At 37.8% G+C, this 22102-nt stretch overlaps 1 protein-coding gene across 3 annotated transcripts in view; it reads left to right on the top strand.

Annotated features, from left to right (window-relative positions):
- BCKDHB (branched chain keto acid dehydrogenase E1 subunit beta) overlaps window positions 1-22102 on the top strand; it is a 154379-nt gene that overhangs the window by 80194 nt on the left and 52083 nt on the right. For all 3 annotated transcript variants that reach the window (XM_067294065.1, XM_067294066.1, XM_067294067.1), the window contains exon 9: window positions 15313-15399. In XM_067294065.1, coding sequence (XP_067150166.1) covers window positions 15313-15399 — 87 coding nt within the window. The remainder of the gene's footprint in view (window positions 1-15312; window positions 15400-22102) is intronic.

The raw sequence follows: 22102 nt of genomic DNA, 5'->3' as shown, positions 1-22102 counted from the left end.
CTTCTGGATGAATATCTACTAAGATTTACTCCAGAGCAAAAGTGAGAGAGTGTGTGTGTGATGGGGGGTGAGGAGGACAGTAAATTAGATTGTTCATACCTGAAGAGGTGTTTTATCTGGTGTCCTTCACAGAAATTGTAGTACAAGATTTGGACTTTGCTCTTTAATGTTCTTTGGGCTAACAGGAGATTTGTGAATCCTTACAAATAACTGGAACCTCCATGGGAGCTCTTTCAGAATTGGCCAAGATCCCATCTGTTTTTCAAAAGTAAAAGAATAAAATTCTGTGCAGGAATCTAGCTGTGTCAGTGTTCATCCTCTTAATGTTTTATGACATCCCAGTGGAATTAACAGCTTAGCTGGTTCAGTTTTCTGTATGATTCAAAACGAAAGTTAAAGCACCTGGAAGAGCTAGGATGCTGAAAAGGAAAAGGTGATGGTGGTTGTGAGGAGGGGGACAAATGAAGCTAGCTAGCTCCTCTTTGTGTCCCAGGAATTCAGGTACCTCCATAGTCCTGAGGTAGGTGCCTTTATAAGTTTGGGATTTGCAACCTGAAGTCTCCTGTTGTGAAGGTGTTTTCTCTGTCCTTTTTGGGTGTAGAAGACTGGTTCAGTCTTTCCTTAAAAATTGGGTTGGGCAGCACCTCAAAAAATCCCTCAAACAGTGTGTTTTTTTTTTAATTATGTTATAATGAAACAGTTATGTGCTAGTACAGCATGATTATTCCAGAAGTTTGTGGGACAGCAGAAGTTTTTGAAACCTGAAACTGCTAATAAGCAAAATGCATATCATTTCTAAAAGAAAAAGGGAGGGCTAACTGTTAATTCATTAATAGCTGTGTTACTTTTGAGAACTGAAGTAAATTTTAGTTTTGAGCATGAGTATAGAAAAACTGAAGAAGCCAGTTAAGTTATGAAGGCTTTATTTTCTATGTTTAATAGCGTCATTAAAAAGCTAATGAAAAAAAGCCACAGCCAAACATTTTTCTCCCTGGAACCTCAACAGAATGTGTTGATGCCACAGAAGCTTGAGGGAGTCGTATAATGTGTCCACGAAGATTTCTTGGATGAAAAGGATCTAATACAATTTCTTTAGCACAGCATTCTCTGTATTTGTTTCTGAGACTTTCTAATTTTGCTTTCTCAAACAGGGATGTAAAAAGTAGGCTAACGGGGAAAGGAGAAATTTGTCTGCAGTGCATTGTTAACTGTTGCTCAAAGACTTGTTTGGGGGCTGCAGCTGAAGTTCTTATTTTCTGAAAACATTGCTATTAAGATTGTTTTAGGTTACATAGTCAGAAAAGTTGTTTGAATAGACACATTTAACTGTGGTTAAGTAGGCAAATATAGTTCAAAGCATAGAGGAATCATGAATCACCAGTCTGCTGGAATCATGAATGTTTTCCATCAGTTCAGTATAGTTTATACTCAAAAAAGATTATTTAAGGGTTCCGATAGTAGTTACTACTAGAAGACAATGACCGGGAGATTTAGAGACGTTTTATCAAGGGAAGCTTTTTCCATTCATGTGATTTTTTTATTTTTATTTTTTTATGTTCTATTATTTTTATAGTTGTATCCAGGTAGCATGTGGGGTTCCCAAAATTAAATAGGAAGTCTTTATGCTAAATGTATATAAAAGTTATTAATCATCACTGTTGTGAACAGCTTCCAGTATAAGGGGGGGGGGGGGAGTAAAGAATAGGAGGACATGAATGCGGTTAAATCAAGACTGTGTTTATGAAGTGATAGGGATGAGCCTGTCAGATATTTTGAAATTTGCTTTTGACTTCTGAATCAGCTTTTTTTGCTAAATAATTGATTCCATTGTGTTGCTAGCTTTTTACCTGAAGAATATCAAGAGGTCATGCGGTAGACTTCTAGATGTAGTATTTCTTTGCCTACCTCTACTGCGGCTGGTTAATATATTTCTAAAGCTTTTCAGATTGAGCAGAAGTATCCTTCTGCACAAACTGTAACTTTTTTCCATTGTCTCCACATCCCAAGACCATTAGTAATAGTTACTATTTTCTTCGCCGTTAACTACACTGCTTGAGATCTAGGAGTATATAGAATGGTGTTATAAAAGTATTATGAGAGCATTTGTATCAGGGTGTTTTACAAGAGTCTAAACTTACTAAAAGGCATTAGAAAGTTAGTCACCAGCTGATAGAATATCAGTCCTTTTAATTTAGTTTAGCACTATTCTAGTGTAAAACAAACAAACAACCCCCCCCCCCCCAAAAAAAACCCCAACAACTATTGAACCTATTGATATGCACCCCATTGTGTTGTATCTCTTTTCCCTTTCCCTTGTCAATTCTATTTAGACTAAAAGTTGTTTTGGATAGGAATCCTCTGCCACTCTGTATTTTTATGGTGCCTAGCACATTGTGACTGTTCTTGGTTGTTGCCTTTGAAGGGAGTTTATAAATATTTCTGTTCAGTGTATCAGCCACACTCTGACAATGTTCTGTATGATGGAAAGGCTAAAAACTAATCTTAGCTACTTTTTTATCCATCATCTTCATTGCTGCTTAGGTTGTTCAGCCTAGCCCTGTAGCCTGCTCTTTTGTTTTTGTTGATTGGTGTCATTTTTTTTTGAGTTTTTCAGGCTCCATCACATTACTGCTTTGCCTGTTTTCATTCCTCATTGTCACTGGACCGCTATGTTCACAGCATTCGGTTTTCAGTGCTATGCAGGAAAAAGCCACGTTAGTCTTTCAGAATTATTTTTGGCGTTTGCAGTGTAAAATGATACATATTGGAATAATGAAGTTCTGGTGTGTTGAAGCAGTAAGTTTTATGGTTGCAGTAATATTTCTCTCCAAGATGTTTCCTATGTGCATCCCATCTGTGGTCACATTAATTCTTAATGAACTGTTCCGCCTTGCATACATTTTAAAGTGGCGAAAAGATCCACCCTGATGTGGATTTCAAATTGGTGAGGCTTAATCGGTGTATTATGCAACATCAGCATAAACTATGTAATTGGCTACTGCAGAGAGCTGCCTGAAAAGAAAAGCTACAATAATATTTTCTAAATAGTGATTTAGTAAGAATCATGTGTAGAGCACAGTTCTGCAAACATGTACTAAGGTTACCAGAGTGCTTACTACTGTGGGTAGTCTCACTGACAGCAGTTAGACTGCGTATAGGTTTATATGTCATATGTATTAGTGAGCAGTGGTTGCCTTTTTGTGATCAAATTTAGTAAATTGTTTTATGTTTCTTAAAGTATCAGTAAATGATTCGATGCTATTTTAATCATTAAAGCTAGAATGGTCTTCACCCCAACTGAAAGTTTGCCATAATTTCTCGGTACATGAAGGGGAACGTGGTTAGGAACAGTAAGCATGGTCTTACCAAGGCTAAATCACGCTTGACCAACCTGATTGCCTTCCTTGATAAAACAACTGGATTTGTGGATGAGGGGAGAACAATGGATGACATTTACCTTGGCTTTAGCAAGGCTTTCAACACACATCTAACACATTCCCCGAATACTCTTTTATCCAAGTTAGGATATTGTGGTCTGGGTGGTGGACATATAGTCTGGTGAACAGCTGGGCAGGTAAAGCACTGGTTGGGTGACTGGGCTCAAAGGGTAGTGGAGCAAGTTGCCCAGAAAGGGTGTGAAGGTTCCATCCTTTGGTCTTTTCAAGGCCTGACTGGGTAAAGACCCAAGTACCCTGGTCTGATCTCATACCTGACCCTGCTTTGAGCCAGAGGTTGGACTAGAGACCTCCTGAGATCCCTGAATTTTTCTGTGAGTTCTTGCAAATAAGCTGCTTGGTCTAGCTAGAAAGGAGCTATTTATATTGTGTACAGCTACAAAAGCTAGGTATTTATAGACTTGCTAAATTTTGCCAGTATCCTAAACTTATTATTAAATGAAAGGAAGCTGTAAGGGTTCAAGTCCTAAAAGAGGTTTAGTTTTCCATATTGCAGAAGTAGAATAATTTTTTTAAGGTTTAAAAGGTTTTTGAGGCTTCAACAGGTTTTAAATGTTTTCAAGGTTGTTTCTGTGATGATTAAAAGGAAAGAAAACAATAAGAAAGCAAATTAGTGAGCCGAAATCAGAACAGGCCAAGCCAAGATATCAGAAAGCTGTTTATAACACAATTTGTAAGGAACAAAAGTGATATCTCTGTTACAGGTACAACAACAAAAATGAGAAAGAACAGGAGTAAGTCATACTAGTTTTATTTTTCTTTATTTCCCATTCTTTCTGCTATGCAAAATTTTAGTCAATTTACTGAACTAGGCAAAATGAGTTTCTGTACACATTTGACTCACTAAAAATGTTCCACATAGCACAGTTTATCTTTAACCTCTGTGTTAGCTATGAATTCAGGACAATTTTGAATAAATTTAGTGTTAGTATCCACTTTGGCTTTCATATTTATTACTCATGTGTATGGTTTGCCAGAAGAAACAAAATCATTTCATTTTCTGTGTAAGTGGTTGGACTCATTATAAAGGATATAAATTGTTATGTAAATAAATGGGGGAGGCAAACTGTTATACCAGTACTGATGGTTTTATTTACAATCCTTCTTATTAATATGAGATGCTTAGTCAGATCCACTGCTTAGAAAATGTACTTCCATACAGGAGGAATGGGATGAAAACCGAACTCATTGCAGGCGCTTGAGTTTAGAGACAGTAAAGCCACAATCATTTAATACAGTGCTATTTGAGGTGTAAGGGCATTTTGGGGGTCTCAGCATCATGCTTTTTCCTGGGAACTGTTTTCATCCTACCATGAGAGGCTATGAAGATTTAAACAGGAGCACAACAGTAAATTGTTCAGGTAAAGCTCATAAGAGAATTGGGATTTAGTTGGTGGATAGCTCTTATTTTTAGACAAGAGTTTATACTGAATGTCAGAACAACTTGAGTGATGACTCCTGAGCAAAACATTGTTGTTGCTTTGACACACTTAGTTTGAGCTATTCATGTCAGTCTTCAGAAAGACTTTTATTAGTTTTGGTCTTTATCTTTGAAAGATCAATGTAATATTTGCATTTCACTTGGGAACAAAGAAAATAAGACTTATGTATCTGCATGCAGATAGCTAGATATACATATAGAAACTGACAGTGTACGGAGAAGTCTATGAGAAACACTTTTCGGAAAACTTGGTTGGCTCAGTAGCAGTATTCTTATCAACAGGAAAAATTTGAATTCACTTCCCATTCATTGTTCACTAAGAATTGTATTAAAAGACAACATCAGAATTCTACGTATTATGGTAATTTTATCCCTTTGCTGCAGGGTCAGAGCCCTCAGAGAATTGTCTGGAAATAGACTTCAAGGATTGTTGTAAGCCTATTAACTTATTTCCTCAGCCCAACTCATCTAGTAGAAATACAGAGTTTCTATACAGAATGTACAGCTAGGCTTCTTGACCACCAGGTCAGATGGAGCAGGAAGTCCTGGAAGTGATTGTATTCATATGGAGCCAGAACAACTTTTCTGACAGTATGGTGTGATGGAGAATAGGGCTCAACAGCTCAAGCAACAGATAACACATGTATGGGCTCCAGAATGCTTAAAGGGAGCAAATTGTTTACTTTCTTCGGGCCAGTTAAGTTATGGATAGGGGTGTGTGTGTGTATAAATATATATATGTATATATATGTGTGTGTGTGTATGCATACGCATATATATAAGCACTGTGTATATCTATCTGTATATATAGTTATATCAAAAGATAAGCCTTACAGATTTGTATTATGAATCTATTTTGTTTAGAGTGTCAGTATGATTACACTTTAAGTCTTTTAAAATCCCAAATCTTTGGGCTGTAGAACCATAATAATAATGCTTCCTTTACAGTGTCATCTAGGTTTTATGTCCAAACTCTCCAGACAAAAGTATTTATAATATAAAATCTTTCTTGATACTTAAGCTTATTCTTAAAAGTGATGTTGAAGCAAGGCCAAAGGTCAGAGTTATGATGGACAGCTGGCTATAAATGAAAGTATGTTTAATTTTCTTTCTCTCCCCATCTCCTGCTGTTTCTGCCTTTTCTGCTGTCAAAAGGCAGTCAAACCTTCTTCCTCAGCTGTCTGTTCCTTCCCCTTCCTTTGATCTGTCATTAGAGTTTTAATCTGAGTATCCTGAGGTGGTGGAAGGAGTAGCCAGGAAGAAGTACAGCAAGACTGACCTTTTTGGGAGAACAGATTTATGCCGGATTAAAGTGGTCATGCAAGAAGAAATTAAGTTCTCTTCCAGGAGCTTTACTCCTTATTATAAATTAATATGTGAATGCACAGTAATAGCTTTCAAAGATCTCAATAGACAGTGTATGACAATGGCACTACCTCTTAATGCACGTTTTGATAATTTCTTTCATGTAGAGTGTTAGTTATTTGGTTTTAGTTAAACAGCTCATTGGACAGTAAATACATTTTTCACCTTTTTTCTTCATTATTAAGATACTTTGAGTTGTAATGTGTTATGCTCTTAGGTCTTTCTTTTTTTCCATAAAAGTTGGTCTTCAAGTCTGATTTGGAATCATTTGGAAAAGAGGTTAGACTACAAACTTTTGGATATTAGGATTTCTTGTTGTTTTGTTTTTGTTTTTTCTTTCATTCCACATAAGGCAGGTTCGGATATAATCATAATGTTAAAGGATGGTTGTGTAGCAGGGCAGCCTCTTTGCCCTAATGTGACAAGGTTGCATGCTGGACTGGACAGTAAACAAGGACTGTTCTCCATTCATTCCTTTTTCCTTATTCCCTGTTAATATTTTCTATTTTTAAGGACCCTGTTTTGGTTGTCTTTGTTAGAAATCAGAATTAATGTATGCTCATCTTTATCCTCTTTGCAGTCAGGGAGCCCTAAAGGTTCTGCTTGTCCTCTCCACATAAATTAAGTACTTAATGCAGTTGCCTTTATTTTGAGGAAACGCGTTCTGAGCTTCAGAAGTTGACAGCAGCTCTGAGCTCTGTCCAGGCCACAGCATGTAGCAACAGTCTTTGCTGTGCCATCTGCAGGGAATGAATGGCAGACTTGCAGGTCAGAAAGCACAAACCCCTATTGCCTGGGCTGAGCAAGCAGGCAGTAATGGATTAAAAGCCTCTGTTTTGTTTAACCTCTAGCAGGGAGACAAGGATTTATGCTCTGCTAATGTGGATCACTTAAATAGCTAAAATGTTGCCAATCCTTTTATGTGAAGTTAAAAGGAATTGGGTTTTATTTTTTCATTCCCTGCTGTTAATCAGCATATTCGCCTGTTACAGAACTTCATATGGTTTTTTGTTCTATTGTTTGGGGAAATTTTTGTGAAGGGTTTCTCTTAAATGGCCTTCTTAAGTGATGGGATTAGACTGACTGTTTTCCTTTCCAAGTGGTTTTATTTGACTAACGTACCCTGTTGTCAGTGTTCCAGCTAGGATTCTCTGCAATTTTATTGCAATGCTGTGACATGTATGTTTATTATATTTACAGTATCTTTATGGATCTTAACAAAATGAATGTAAGCCTGATTGTCTCATTATGAGTAGTTGAGAAATCTTTTTCATGCTTTGGGCCTGTTGAGCTGTGTGTGATGAAATAATTTTTTTCTTGTCACTTGTTTGTCTTTGCAGCTTGATCTTACTGATTAAAGGGTTTCAGTTAACTTGGGAGTGTAGTGTAGATATAATGATATAGTAGACTTGAAGGTTCCCTCTCTTTTCCCTTCTCTGGAAATTTAATACTGTTGAAAATCGAATACCAAATGACTTTTTTTATAAAAATGGATTAATTATTTAATGTTTTTTCTTTAATGTATAAGAATGATCTTTTCTGCTGTTTTAAAGAGCTTTAAAGAATGCATTTCTACCTTTTAATACTTGTATTCCTAACTTCTGCCACTTTTACTTCTAACAGAAGTAGGTATTTCTTATGTACAAGTGATAGTTGAATTATAATTTGCAAATTAGATCATGATCATTTGTAAGTTACAGGGCTAGTAAATGCTCAGTTGTCTTAGGACATGTCCTGTCCCTCTTCCCTTCTATTCCTTCTCTTTGCAGCTGGGAAAAGAATTGGTGCTTGGGGACCTGTTTATCTGGTTTTCCAGAGATCCCACAACTCCAGCAAGGCTGTGGGGTATCTGGAAATTGGGGACTCATTTACTGCACATGTGAAGGTTGTCGATATATCATGTGCACAGTGTCCAATATATCTGGGATGCATTGGACCTAATGTGTTGTGATATTTATTGAACTGCACATGCTCAGTAAATGTAATCCTCAGTGATTCATCTGACACTGTTATACCTTTCTTTCCAGGAAATGCTGAATAGAAATATGGGATCTTATTTCTACCCCTATGTTTATGATATTGAGCACCAAAAATACTTCTATGCAACTTCATTTGTTATTGAAACATCGGGGAAACTGTAACTAATGGCATTCAGAAAAGTTGCCTCCTGCAGGTTTTATAATTTCCGAGCACATGTTCATTAGAGCTGAACTAAACATGAAAAAGTTTTTTGTGGGGGGAAAAGGGGGAGAGGTGAAGAGTTTTCAAGGCATTTATTGAAACTTTACCGAGCTCTTTTTTAAGCTACGATATTCTGATCTGTTTTCAGTAAGTGCACATTTCTATTGATGTTAATATTTATATAATTTTATAATTGTTTGCATACATGTTTAGTGAAAATCAGATGTAACACAAATGCAGTTTCAATACTTTTGCCAGCTTCTTTAAAATGATTTGAGAGCTAGTTTTTAAAAAACAGAAAACTTTTGCAGTCTGTAAAGAACAAGATCAAAAATATGCAAAACTTGAAATTTGAAAGCAAACATCTAAATTTCTTTTCTGTAAGAGATGGAAACATCTTTTTATTCTGAGAACAAGGTTTTCTTTTTAAAGAAAATAGACAGCTTGCCACTGTGACACAATAACAGACATACTTAGAATCTAATCTTGGCTGTGATCATTTCTTTAAAGGCAATTACTGTGTTAGTGAAGCAGCTGGGTACAGTCAAAATAGTGCTGTTGCTATGTGGATAGAGTAATAGTGTAAAACACAGCTGACCATCAAATTCATTTTGATTTTAAGTCTGCTTTCTCGCAAGGGAGGGCACAGCATGTTATTGGTGATGTCAGCCTGTAGATTTCAAGCACTTGGAACTGCCAGACTTGTATTATTTTCTTCTGTCATCAGTGCTTGTAGGAGGAGAAAAAGCTGCCAAAATGATGAATTGAGAATTGAACAGGAAAATGATTATAGAGCTCTTGGATGGGAGTTTGGTAGGGGAGGTTGAAACTAATTTGCTAATCCGCTCCATTGCAAAACCATTGGGCTGCAGTTCAGAAAGCCTTCAGAGCGCAGTTTGAAAATACTAGTTTTGCAAAGGCATTAGAGTATTTTTACAGAATTTCATTATCAGGGTGATCATGCTGCTCTGACAAAACATAAATTGTAGCTGTGCCTTACACCAATGTAAACCAGCTCTGATGAGAAAACTGAGGCGAAAAAATATATTTGATATTTGCTTTTGGCTTTGCTTTAGGATTATTTTAGTTGAAAGCCCTAAAGTCTTTGCTCTAATAACTAGATATAGCGGTGGTGATAGTGATGCGGCAGCTTGTACGTGGTGCCTCATTACTTGGGCTTGGTCGTCCTCTGAAAGGGCACTTCTCAAGCTTTCACTATCGCTTCAGAGAGGTGATCCACATCTGCCCCATCTCTGTGGTGGTGCTTGCTGCTTTATGTTAACCATACACAGCTGCAACATAAATCAGATTATCTCCTTGGACTGGCTTGCTCCATGGCCCCTGAAGTGATCGAAGAGATCCCAGGGACAGACGGGAACAGGAGGCAGGATAGGATCGGTGCCTTTCAGAAGCAGCCAAAGTTGCATTGGCTGGACCCAGCTGTGAGCTGCAGAATGACGGCAATGTAGGGTGAACCCGTGGGCTTCAAAGCGCCTGGGGCTGCTTCTGCCTTTCCTCTCTGGACTGTTCCTAATGATGGCAAACAGAATCACAATCACAGAATGGTTGAGGTTGGAAGGGACCTCCGGAGATCATCTAGTCCAACCCCCCTGCTCAAGCAGGGTCACCTAGAGCACATCATTGCACAGGATTGCATCCAGGTGGGCTCTGAATATCTCCAGAGAAGGAGACTCCACAATCTCTCTGGGCAACCTGGTCCAGTGCTCTGTCACCCTCACAGTGAAGAAGTTTTTCCTCATGTTCAGATGGAATTTCCTGTGTTTCGGTTTGTGCCCGTTGCCTCGCGTCCTGTCGCTGGGCACCACTGAAAAGAGTCTGGCCCCATCCTCTTGACACCCTCCCTTAAGATACTTGTACACATTGATAAGATCTCCTCTCAGCCTTCTCTTCTCTAGGCTAAACAGGCCCAGCTCTCTCAGTCTTTCCTCATAAGAGAGATGCTCCAGTCCCCTAATCATCTTTGTAGCCCTTTGCTGGACTTGCTCCAGTAGAGCACTTTTCATTTGCATTTAATCTGAGAGAGGAGATATCTTCAGATACTGGATTAGCACCCACAGAAGTCTCTCTGGACTCTGATTAACTATCAGCAAGCAACAGCTAATGATTATATATTTAAAGGAGGAATGTGTATATCGGTTCCAATCTCCTGAGCCACACTAATCTTTCCAGATGCATTTTTTAAAGTACTGCAAAGTGTATGTGTTTCTAAGCATTTGAATCTGAGTAGGACTAAGTGGGAAGACTGAGGTTTGAAAAATAGACAGGGAATGCTTTGGAGGCAGAGGAGACTCAAACCCTTATACAAATGCAGCAAGTGTTTGGTTGTGAGGGAACAAAATATTGAAAGATCATTCTTTTCTCTAGCCAAAACAAATGAAAAAAAAGCAAACAAAACACTCCAATTTATCCACCTTTTCAAAATATGATAAAATAGTAGTGTTCTGTACTGGAAAATTTGTTACACTGTGCTGATTTAACTACTATGTTTTCTCCAGTTTTGTAGCAGTGCTATTTCCCATTAACTTCTTAAGGTCAGCTCCCTGTTACCTGATGTCTACCATGCTGTAGAGAAAGCTGCCAGCAGCAGTTTGATAAGATATTTGGACTGTAATGATCTTCTGTATGTTGGGGTTTGGTTATCCTAGAGATTGAATGCTTGATGCATTTGATTTGACAGGGAGTAATGTTTCATGGTTTATTTTAAGCATGAAATTAATGTTTTATAGAAGAGAATTGATATCTGCAAGTAATCATTAACAATGTTTATTTTTCCCTGTAGACCGTAGAACAGTTACTTTTGAAACTTTCCCTTCCTTTTAACCAATTATTTTATTTCCAAGGAATAAGAGTAAATTTCCATATATAGATGAAGAAATTAAATGTTTTAGCCATTCTAGGACACGACCTCTGATGAAAATGCATTTTCATCAATCATGGATTACAGCTTTCTTATAAGCTATATAGCCTGAAATATTTTTACATGGAAATATATATTTAAAATCTTGGTATTTAAAAAAAAAATCACATCCATTACTATTGGCTACTGTCATATTACTATGTAGTACCATCATCTGTAAGACAGAAAACAATGTCATAATTAAAATGAGGGCATAGAGAGATCCAGTATGTTTCCTGAACCAGACTAGTAATTTATTAACCTGATGTTTTATGGAGGTAGTTTTCCACAGAAAAAAACTGTGTACCAAATCAACTAGCAAGAGGAATCTACAAAACTATGAACAAATTTGCTAGAAGAAGCAAGTAGGGAGAAAAAGTAGAGAAACATGATCAACAAATGAAAGTTGTTTGAGAACATTTTACTAGGTGCTCGCAGAACAAATTAGCATAGTTGAGAAGGAAGGCATTAGGGCTGCTGTCCCTTAAACTGTAGGGCTTGTAAGGGTGGTGGAATAACCTATAAACTAAAAATCCTGTGTGTCTAGTTGGCAAAAAAAGCAAGTTCATAGCAGTTAGTATGAATTAGAATTTAGGGAGAATTAACAGAGGAAGCAAAAGAAGGAGACATAGTCTGTTGCCGTGTAAAGCTTAGAAGAACAAAAATAAAGGTAATAATAGTGTTACTAAATGCAAATAGTAAGGTCCCTGAGGTCCTGCAGCATCTGATTTTTAACCTTTTGTTGTTTAATATTTTTATCAAAGTTATATAAAAACAGGTAGAAGGTAGGTTCATTTACTGAGCTGGATTCAGGCAAGCAATATATTTTTCAGCATGCCCAAATGTAATTTTGTGTCTTGAAATAATGAATGTGGGCTATATTTCCATTCTTATTCCAGGAAGAAATTATTCTTTAAAAACAAAAAACCCTCTCTCTTTCCCCAAAACTGGGAATCATAATCATTGTTTGAAACTGAACTCATGTTGTTATGCTTTGGCCAAATGGCCTGATACATCCCAGAACTGCATCAACACAGAAGAACTGAATAGAAGTGCAGAGGTTATATTATCTCTGTGTTTGGCATTGTTCTGAAAATGACTGCAATGCTGTTCTTTTAGATGGACATACTTCAAAAAGGACATTGAAAATTGGAGATGTTTCAGAAAAGGGTTGTAAGAATGATTAAGGGATTGGAAGTGTGCTATGTGATGAAAGACTTAGAGCTCAGTCTGCTTAGTTAGCAAAAGCATGGCTGAGGGATCATTCCATCGCAAACTTAACATATTCATGCAGGTAGCAGAAATATGATGATAGCTTCTCCACCTAGCAAACAAGTAAAATAACCAACAGCTTAAGGCTGAAGTCAGACAAATTCAGGTGCAAAATTTTAACAGGGAAGGTAATTAAACATTGGAACAACTTACCAATAGCTGTGGTGCATCCAGGAACACTGCAAATGCAGTATTAGTTAAGACTGCATGTCTTTCTAAAAAAATATACTGTAGTTCAAGAACAAGCGTTGAACAGAAAGGAGTAGATATGAAGCAGAAATTAATGCAGGGGAACCTGTAATACACAAGAATCACAATACTCACATCTGTCCTTAAAATCCAGGACTCATCTGTGATGCAGTATGGTGGTAACATGCTCATTTTAATTCTGGTTTAATGATTAGAAGAATATTTAAGGTATTTCTACATGACAGTGTGATGCCATGCAGTGCTATCCAAACTGGGTCTGAACAAGCTGGGTTGGATACCAAAAGCACCCAAGCTGTGCTAGCATGGTTGCCCAGGGGTAATACATAGTGGTATTACCAGGGGTAATATATAGTGTTTTTTAGCAGGACTGAGTGGCTCGTATGCAAAGCTGTGTTGATCAGAGCTGCTAACACACTTCTAACATCATATAGACAACGAATCTTTGAAGTCCTTGGGGATCAGATATAAAAATAAGGACTGCTCATAGGAGTAGGGGTTTTCCAAAATGAGATTTGTCTTTATTGTTTGCATGAATTTAAGTGGAAGAACAGACAAATTTATGAAAGAAAAGTTATTACTGAGAAAGCAAGAAACCATATTGGGCTCAGGAAGTCTGTGATGTGAAACAGTCGGAGGCTGCAAAGTAGTCTAGGAACATACCAAAAGACCTATTCTTGCCCTTTCCTGAACATCCATTTATCTCCCTTTTGGAGACAGGATACTGGACTGCTGGATTTTTGGTCTGACCTTTTGTAGCTTTTATTACATATGTTCCAACTATGTCTATATTTTCTACTACTAAACTCTCAAAAATCAAACTTGTAATTTTAAAGATAGCTTGTAATGTCTCAAAGTGAGACATATAAACCTTTCAGAACAAATATATATGTGAAAGAAGAAATATCTTTGTGTAAAATAGAATGTGAGGATAAAAAAAATCGTTTTAATTGACTAAGCATATCATTTTTATCATATCAGTTTAAAATTGGAATGTACTTGTTCTTCATGAGCTGTCTTTTGGTGTATTTGACAGATTTATAGTGCAGTTAATGTCTTTGCTCTTTTAATGAGTTTCAAGTGCAGGCAAGAGAAATTCAAGAAATGAGTCTGTAAAACTACATATTACTTTCTAGCTGTTGAAATGACTTTTCCTGTCTTATTTCTCTGAATATTGTGAAGCTACTTCATGGTACAATATATAGTTCATACTGTTTATAGACCTGTTGACAGTAGTACATCTGTGGCCCAGCTATTGAAAGCTATTAAAGCATTGCTGGAGAAGCTAAAGAGTTTGAAAAGTATTTGAATCAGAATGAAAACTGTATAGTTAATAGGTAATTTTTTATGTATTCTATTTTGTGAATAACATGGAGCTGCCTTACTGGAGAATGGTTTGGTGTAGATAAATAGAAGAGCAGAGCATTAGGAAAGGTTGACCTGATAGCTAGCACTGTCTTGGGCTTTTCCACTTGATGAGTAATGGTACACTAACAGTACACTGTATACTTTAAAAATCTAACTATAGCAGGCCTGAAAAGATTAATGGACAAATTCTTTTGATGGCTTTTTCTTGTTATGCATCTCTAGAAGTTCATGGAACTTTTATATGCACTTTCCGAAAAGATGAAATGTGTGTTAAAAGTGAGACTTGACTGTCGTATTTCTGACCTAAGGTATCTGATATAGCTCAATTCTACGTAATCTAGCAAATAATTGTAATAAACCTCAAGATAATCAGATGTATTGAAGCTTTACACTCTCAGGTTAAAAATATTTTTCTTTCATCATTATGTTTCACAGTAAACCCAGTTTGCTTTTATTAAAGTACCTTACAGCTCATATTCTGTAAATATTGTACTATGTTATTATTTATAAAGTGGGTCACATTAAATCTCCTGTTTTTCTTTTTGTGCAGATTTAAATTTAAAAATGTTGCTTGTAACAGCCATGTAAAACTTAAGTGATAAGCATTAATCCATATTATTTGTTTTCTTGCTAAAATTTTATTTACTATGCATACTTTTGAACAGCTATGGGTTGTGAGCTTTATCTAGGATCTGGTCATGCAAATGTGTATTTCAGTGAAGGATTTCTTTACATGTGTGCTATTACTATCTGCCGGATCAAATTCTTAATGGCTTATTTTTAAAATCCTTATTATCCTTTAGAAATCTTGCATTGGTAGGGTAAATTGAAATATAATGGAATGTGATATTTTATTCTTGATATTTGCTTAAAACTGAAAGGTAGATGTGAATTTTTTAGTAAATACAGAAAAGATTCAATTAACTTCTCAATTTAGATTCTTAGGTCCATTCATCATTGCAATGAAAATGTAAAAGGGGGAAAAGTAGCTACATTTTAACACTGCTAACAATATTATGTAATTCACATATTCTATTAGTAATGCAAGTAAGAAATCACAAGAGCTGTAATTTGATTACATTTTGGGGGTTTGTTTTCTGTTTCAGTCAGTGGTGAAGACTGGGCGATTGCTGATTAGCCATGAGGCGCCTTTGACAGGAGGATTTGCGTCTGAAATCAGTTCCACAGTTCAGGTAACAGTTTACTAGTATTTTAATGTTCTGCATACTTGAGCATGTTTATCTGTAGAAAAATATTTATCACTATGTTAAAAGCTGAAGTTCTCATATTTTTTAAAGTTAGTTTCTTTTAAATTTTATTAAATTACAGTTTTGTGTATGTTTGCATTACTTTATCTAAAAAGCTGAGAAACCGTCTACCTACCATGCACTGTGTTAAGCATCTACTAAGCGAGAAAATTTAACTTTCACTGAAAAACAGGTAGGATTTGCTGTCAGATGCAGTAGAAATAGCTTTTTGTGTAGTCTGCTCTTGATGCTTTTTTTTAACCTTTATCATATTTTATCCAAAACTTAAAAAAAAAAGGAGAAAAAAAAAAAGTGTTCTGGGAATGCTGAAGTTAGAAATAGGAGGGGAAAAAAACCCAAAACCAATTCCCATGGAGTATAGTATGGTGTTAAATTTAGTGTTGAGAGACCTTAGGAAAGCAAGCTGGGAAAGTTGCTCATGTGGGCTTTTGGTAATATTCACAGATGTGTAGAGCTTGTGTGCACAGAAGAGCTTTGAAGGGTTGTGATGTACATCACTATCAACTGTCTGTAGAACTAGGCTTCAACAGAAGCCCTTTTGTGCTTTCTGCTATGTTTTGTATCTGTACTTGCATAGATTCTACCCATTAACTTGACTTCTTTTCTGTGCACATGAACAATGCTGGTTTATAGAAGATTTCAAAGTTAATTTTATCCATCAGTGCCTGATTACTATTTTCTGATTATTCTTAGAGTAGTCCCATTTTAAATTATAGGGCTAAAGAGAAAGGTGGTTCTAAAATTTACAAAAAATAAACCATACAAGCAGTAGTTAAAGCTTGGGAATTCTTTTTTTCTTTTTTTTTTTTTTTGTGTAGAAAAGAGGAGAGTTAATTGTTCTGGGAATGTAATTTTGAATTAAATATGCGGAAGGAATAAGAAAGAAAAAGAGTCAGTGGATACTATTAGAAGATTCATTGCATGCATGGGATCAATATATTGCTGAGACTACAAAATGAGTTTTTAGTCTTTTCAGATTTGTGTCTTAGCATCTGATACATCCATGCTGGGATTATTATTCATATGTATCTTGACAAATATCATTTATTTAGACAACAAAATTTAAAGGGACTTGAAAGGAGCTATTTCTTTTTGTGTATATTGAAAGCATCTATTTGTTTTGTGATAATAGCTCATAATTTTATATTCATATTTTAAGAAAACTAGGATTTGTATCTTGAAAAATGTTAGTTAATTTGTCATACAGGTTACTTCAGAATAAATCTAAATATAGATCTTTAGCATTGAATTTATCCACATTGAATTTCTTTTATATAAATTGGCTCTCTTGAATCCATGTTATAACTATATTGCCATTACTGTTTATATCTGTTCTTCAAGATTTTATCATCCTTAACTTTATTCAGCTTTTAATACCAGTTATTTTTAAGAATATCCATACTGTAAAAGAGATTGGAATATAATTTATAAGGCATAAAAAGGTTTTAAAGAAGAATATGGCTTTAGGCTTAGTAAAGACTTTGCTTTTTTAGTCAGTTACAACACGTATTTCCTTAGCGATCAAGTAAAGTCTGTCTGATATCACTGTGTAGTAAAAGTAGAAAGGAAAAGTGAAATTCGTTTTTGATGGATGCAATATATGCTAAGAATGCCAAAAACTTGGGGATTGCAGTTGACTTTAGTTTCTTCTTGCACATGGAAGTAATAAGACTTCAATAAAGTATCCAGTTGGATTAGATGGTTACTTTCTATATTGTTGTTCTGTCCTTGTTGCGAGGTTTCTCATCACAGAAATAAGGTATAAAAGTATATAAGTTAAAACTGTCAGAAACATTTCATGGTGATGTACACTTTAATGAAATGAGTATATATGGAAGCAGTGGCTTTCAGTCATGAACTATATAGGGGAAAACTTCATTGAACAGGGTTTTTTTTTTTGCTACATGAGAAATTAAAAGTAGCAGTTGGAGACTATATTAAATAAGAATTCCTCTCCGTCCAGTACAGAATATTTAGAAGAGGCACATTATTCCATTAAGCAATATTTCACTGTGATTTCTCAAAACACTTAAAACTAAGAAAGGGGATAGAGTGGTGTAGTGATACGACTTTGTTCTCCTTATTGCCAAGGTTTTGTTTGTGATCTTTGTGGGTATTTTGATGTGAACAACAGATGACAGGATAAATATAGGTACAGTAAATACTTCTTGTTGATTATATAATCTATATAAAAGCTTGCAAAAGTGTTATTTTCAGCAGAGAGGGTACTAAACCTGTTTTAATTAGGAATACCATAGGAGAATAGTTGGAGAAGCCTCGAAAAAGGGCCTACTGAGATGCCAATTCCAAAATAACGAAGCATTGGGGTGAGGAACTCATCAGTATATTACTTATCTTTAGCACAAAAGAATGTAAATCTAGCATCTGCATCCCTGTTGAAGAGAAATAGAAAGGATATTTTCAGAGAGAGTTGAGAGAAAAGTTTCCAGTGGAGACAGAAGTAATTATGTTGGGGTATGTGATAAGAGGCTCGTCTCCACACACACAGAGAAGCACAGAGGCGCACTGTTGGGGGGCAACCCCAATAACCCGGTCAGGGATGCCCCAACCCGGTTCTCCCCCAAGGCTGTCCCAGGGGAGCTGTCAGCCTCATGGTGAAACCCATTGCCAGGAGTTGACAGAAGAGGCTTACGGACTGAGCGGGTTACTGCCTAGGGGGTGCGGGACTTACTTATTATGGGATGCCAGGGAAAAGCATTTTGGGAATGTACAAGACTTACTATGGGATGTTTAGGGGAGACACCAAAGGTGGGAAAAGGGAGGGATCAAGGTGGTTTGGGGAAGAACAAGTGTGGGAAAGCAGAGGGATGAGGGGATAAAAGGGACTGGCAGCATATAGAGAGGGGAGCAGGTGTGTGCGTGCATCTCTAGGGGTTAGAAAACTGGAGGAGTTCGCTACTGGAGGGACCAGGGGGTTCTGGCCAACTGCTGGTGAGACCGTCGGATCTGGGGTCGACTGAGACATGCTTGAGCGTGTGTGTCTCTGCGTGAGGCAGCTATGGGGAATAAGGATCCAGGGCCAGCTATGGGATGGACTGCAATGGCTAAGCCCAGTTACTGCAGCGATCCCTGGTGTGTGTGTCTGTGTGAGTGCTGGTGTGTGTAAGGGGGTCTGTACCAGCAGCTGGAGTGGGGCTGTGGCCTCAGGGGCTTGTATGTGCAGGTGTCAGCAACTGGGGAGATGGGGATCCCCGGGCCAGTTCCTGGGTGGACTGAGTGTCTAAGCCTGGCTTTGGGAGGGCTTCATATTTTGTGTGCATGTATGGATTTCCCACTAATTCACCTTAATCCTGATCAGCCAGAGAGAGGAACAGGATGAGGCCATTGGTGCTGTTTGTGTTGGGTGAGTGCTGAATGTTTGTGTTGATCTGTTTGGCCAGCTGGGCATATATGGTGTATGTGTTGTATACTTGTGTTTTTCATGTGCCCCTATTGGGGATACACACTCAGCCTCACTACTGGTTGGACCTGAAAATACAGAGCTGCAGCAGCCTCACCTCCACTGGGCTACCGAATTTGGCAACCCTGAACAGGTTAGGTGATTTCCTTTCTGGGAGGGAATGCTCATCTCTAGCCTTCAAATCTAACTATGGAGGTCAATGCTGAGAAATAGCAGTCAGGTTTGAAGTGATAGTCACTGGTGCAACTCCTGTGGCTTCACAACCTTAAAGCATGCTAAACTGACAGGAAGAGGAATTGATAGCAGGTAGAATGCAAGCACGTGCTGTGGTATTTTACTTCTTCAGTTTTGTTAATTTTGTTTCCACCTCTGTAATCAAAAGTAAAGATTTCACTTTATTTTAATAAACTAGTAATCTTTCACCTTTTAAGAGTCTACAGTTCAGAGTTCCTTATAGGTGAAGATGACCAACCTAAATGCTTGTTGTTTCTCTAGAGGTGTGCATTAGCAATCAGGGAGGATTTTGAATGTTTCTGAAATCTGGTTAAACTGTAATCCATGGCTGTCTTTTAGTAGTGGTAAAAAGCTACCTTACAGAGAAGTTTGAAATCCAACTTCCTCCTTATTGTTGTCATTGACAAAATAAAGATGACACTGTGAAATAATATCACAAAGAAGTGAGAGACTTAGCAGAGGACTATGAAACTCTAATAAATTCTACAAGTTGGGTAGATGAGGGGAGAGCAGGGGATGTTGTCTACCTTGACTTCAGCAGGGCTTTTGACACTGTCTCCCATAACGTCCTCATAGATAAGCTCAGCAAGTGCAGGCTAGATGAGTGGACAGTGAGGTGGATTGAGAACTGGCTGAAAGGCAGAGCTCAGAGAGTTGTGATCAGCGGCGCAGAGTCTAGTTGGAGGCCTGTAGCTAGCGGTGTCCCACAGGGGTCAGTACTGGGTCCAGCCCTGTTCAACTTCTTCATCAATGACCTGGATGAAGGGACAGAGTGCACTCTCAGCAAGTTTGTTGATGATGCAAAACTGGGAGGAGTGGCCGATACACCAGAGGGCTGTGCTGCCATTCAGAGAGACCTGGACAGGCTGGAGAGGTGGGCGGAGAGGAACCTCCTGAAGTTCAACAAAGGGAAGTGCAGGGTCCTGCACCTGGGGAGGAATAACCCCAGGCACCAGTACAGGTTGGGGGTTGACCTGCTGGAAAGCAGCTCTGCGGAGAAGGACCTGGGAGTGTTGTTGGATACCAAGTTAAGCATGAGGCAGCAATGTGCCCTTGTGGCCAAGAAGGCCAATGGTGTCCTGGGGTGCATCAGGAAGAGTGTTGCCAGCAGGTCGAGGGAGGTGATCCTCCCCCTCTACTCAGCCCTGCTGAGGCCCCATCTGGAGTACTGCGTCCAGTTCTGGGCTCCCCAGTACAAGAGGGATGTGGCACTACTGGAGCAAGTCCAGCGAAGGGCTACGAAGATGATGAGGGGACTGGAGCATCTCTCTTATGAGGAAAGGCTGAGAGAGCTGGGCCTGTTTAGCCTGGAGAAGGCTGAGAGGAGATCTTATCAATGTGTACAAGTATCTGAAGGGAGGGTGTCAAGAGGATGGGACCAGACTCTTTTCAGTGGTGCCCAGCGACAGGACGCGAGGCAACGGGCACAAACTGAAACACAGACACTTCCATCTGAACATGAGGAAAAGCTTTTTCACGGTGGGGGTGCCAGAGCACTGGACCAGGTTGCCCAGAGAGGTTGTGGAGTCTCCTTCTCTGGAGATATTCAAAACGCGCCTGGACACAATCCTGTGCAATGTGCTCTAGGTGACCCTGCTTGAGCAGGGGGTTGGACTAGATGATCTCCAGAGGTCCCTTCCAACCTCAACGATTCTGTGAAGTGAAAATTAACTCAGTTGCATGAAGAACTAATCCTTGATTTTAGAAGTCTTTCATGCTTACAAGCATTGATAACCCTTTTATCAGATCTCTTTATTTTTCACTGCTGCTGCGCCATCGGTGTTCCAATTTGTCGTGCTTTTTTTTCTGGCTAATGAAGGGATTATTATCCAGGCTTGCTCTCACTGTGATGAGCCTTTGAGTGTAGCAGTTTTGATCTCTTTCTAGAAAGAGGAGTTCCTTACAAATGAAGCAGTTCCATTGATCAGGCAGTGTAATGGGGATAAGGAAGCTAAGCCTAAAGCAGTAATCCTACAGTAATCAGTAACAGTCAGTGGAAAGAGTGCTGTAGATAGATAATAGTCATTGTTGAAACAAAAACATTTATCTATTGAAATGCTCATCTAGGAACTAACTCATAGGTGATCTTTTTTCTTTAAGATGTCATCTCTTATAATTATTTCAAAATTATTTATTATTCCCTCTGACATGTAATATATTAGAAAGTTAAACCTAAACTGAAGGTCTTCCAAATCTTACTGTAGTCTATTCAGCATATCAGATTTGAAGATAATTCTAGGATTCTGTTTTAGGAAGGAATTAAATGAGCCATGAAACTTTTTTTTCCTTCCTCTAAAAAGTAGGCAGCCATTCAGTATGAAATATCAAACAATTATATTTTTCTGTTTGTTCGTAATGTGTTAGAAGACAACATTTGAAATCTGGGCATGGCTGAAAATTTCATGGCATTCTGAAGAATACTGTTTGTTATTTTTTTAAAAACGTTCTGAATTATACAACTTTGAAAGGAATGTCATGTAGATCTGAAACAAATAGCTTTTGTTTTTGAAAGTGGATTTCGAACAGTCACTAACATAATGTGTAGTTCTTGTAATTTGCTATTTTTATGTAGCTTCTGTGTATGACAATGTACACACTATTTTGTGCATTAGAGGCTATTCCACTTAATTCCTGGCACGTGTGGGGCCAATAAATAGCAACTGCTTGAGCACAGGATTTTGTCAGGGATGAGGTGACGTAATACAGTATATGATGGTTTTTTTTAGTTATTCAAGTCACCTTTCTTGTCTTCCTTTATCCAAACTCCTTTCAGAAAAATATGCTACTGTTCTCAGAAGTGAAGGTAATTTGGCAGAAAATGTATTCAGAAATCAGAAAGTTGTGGGGAGCAGAGCTGAGAATTGCTAAGGTAACTTATAGTTAGAGTAGTTTAAGATATGTGCATGCTGGGAAAAGATTAGGATTTGTGTACTGACTAGTGGCTTGATTTTTCATTTCCTAGTTTTTATGGCT

The sequence above is a fragment of the Apteryx mantelli genome, chromosome 3 (assembly GCF_036417845.1).
Source record: "Apteryx mantelli isolate bAptMan1 chromosome 3, bAptMan1.hap1, whole genome shotgun sequence".
Lineage (NCBI taxonomy): Eukaryota > Metazoa > Chordata > Aves > Apterygiformes > Apterygidae > Apteryx > Apteryx mantelli.
Note: the sequence above shows the minus strand (reverse complement) of the source record. Positions and strands in the feature narration are given on the sequence as shown.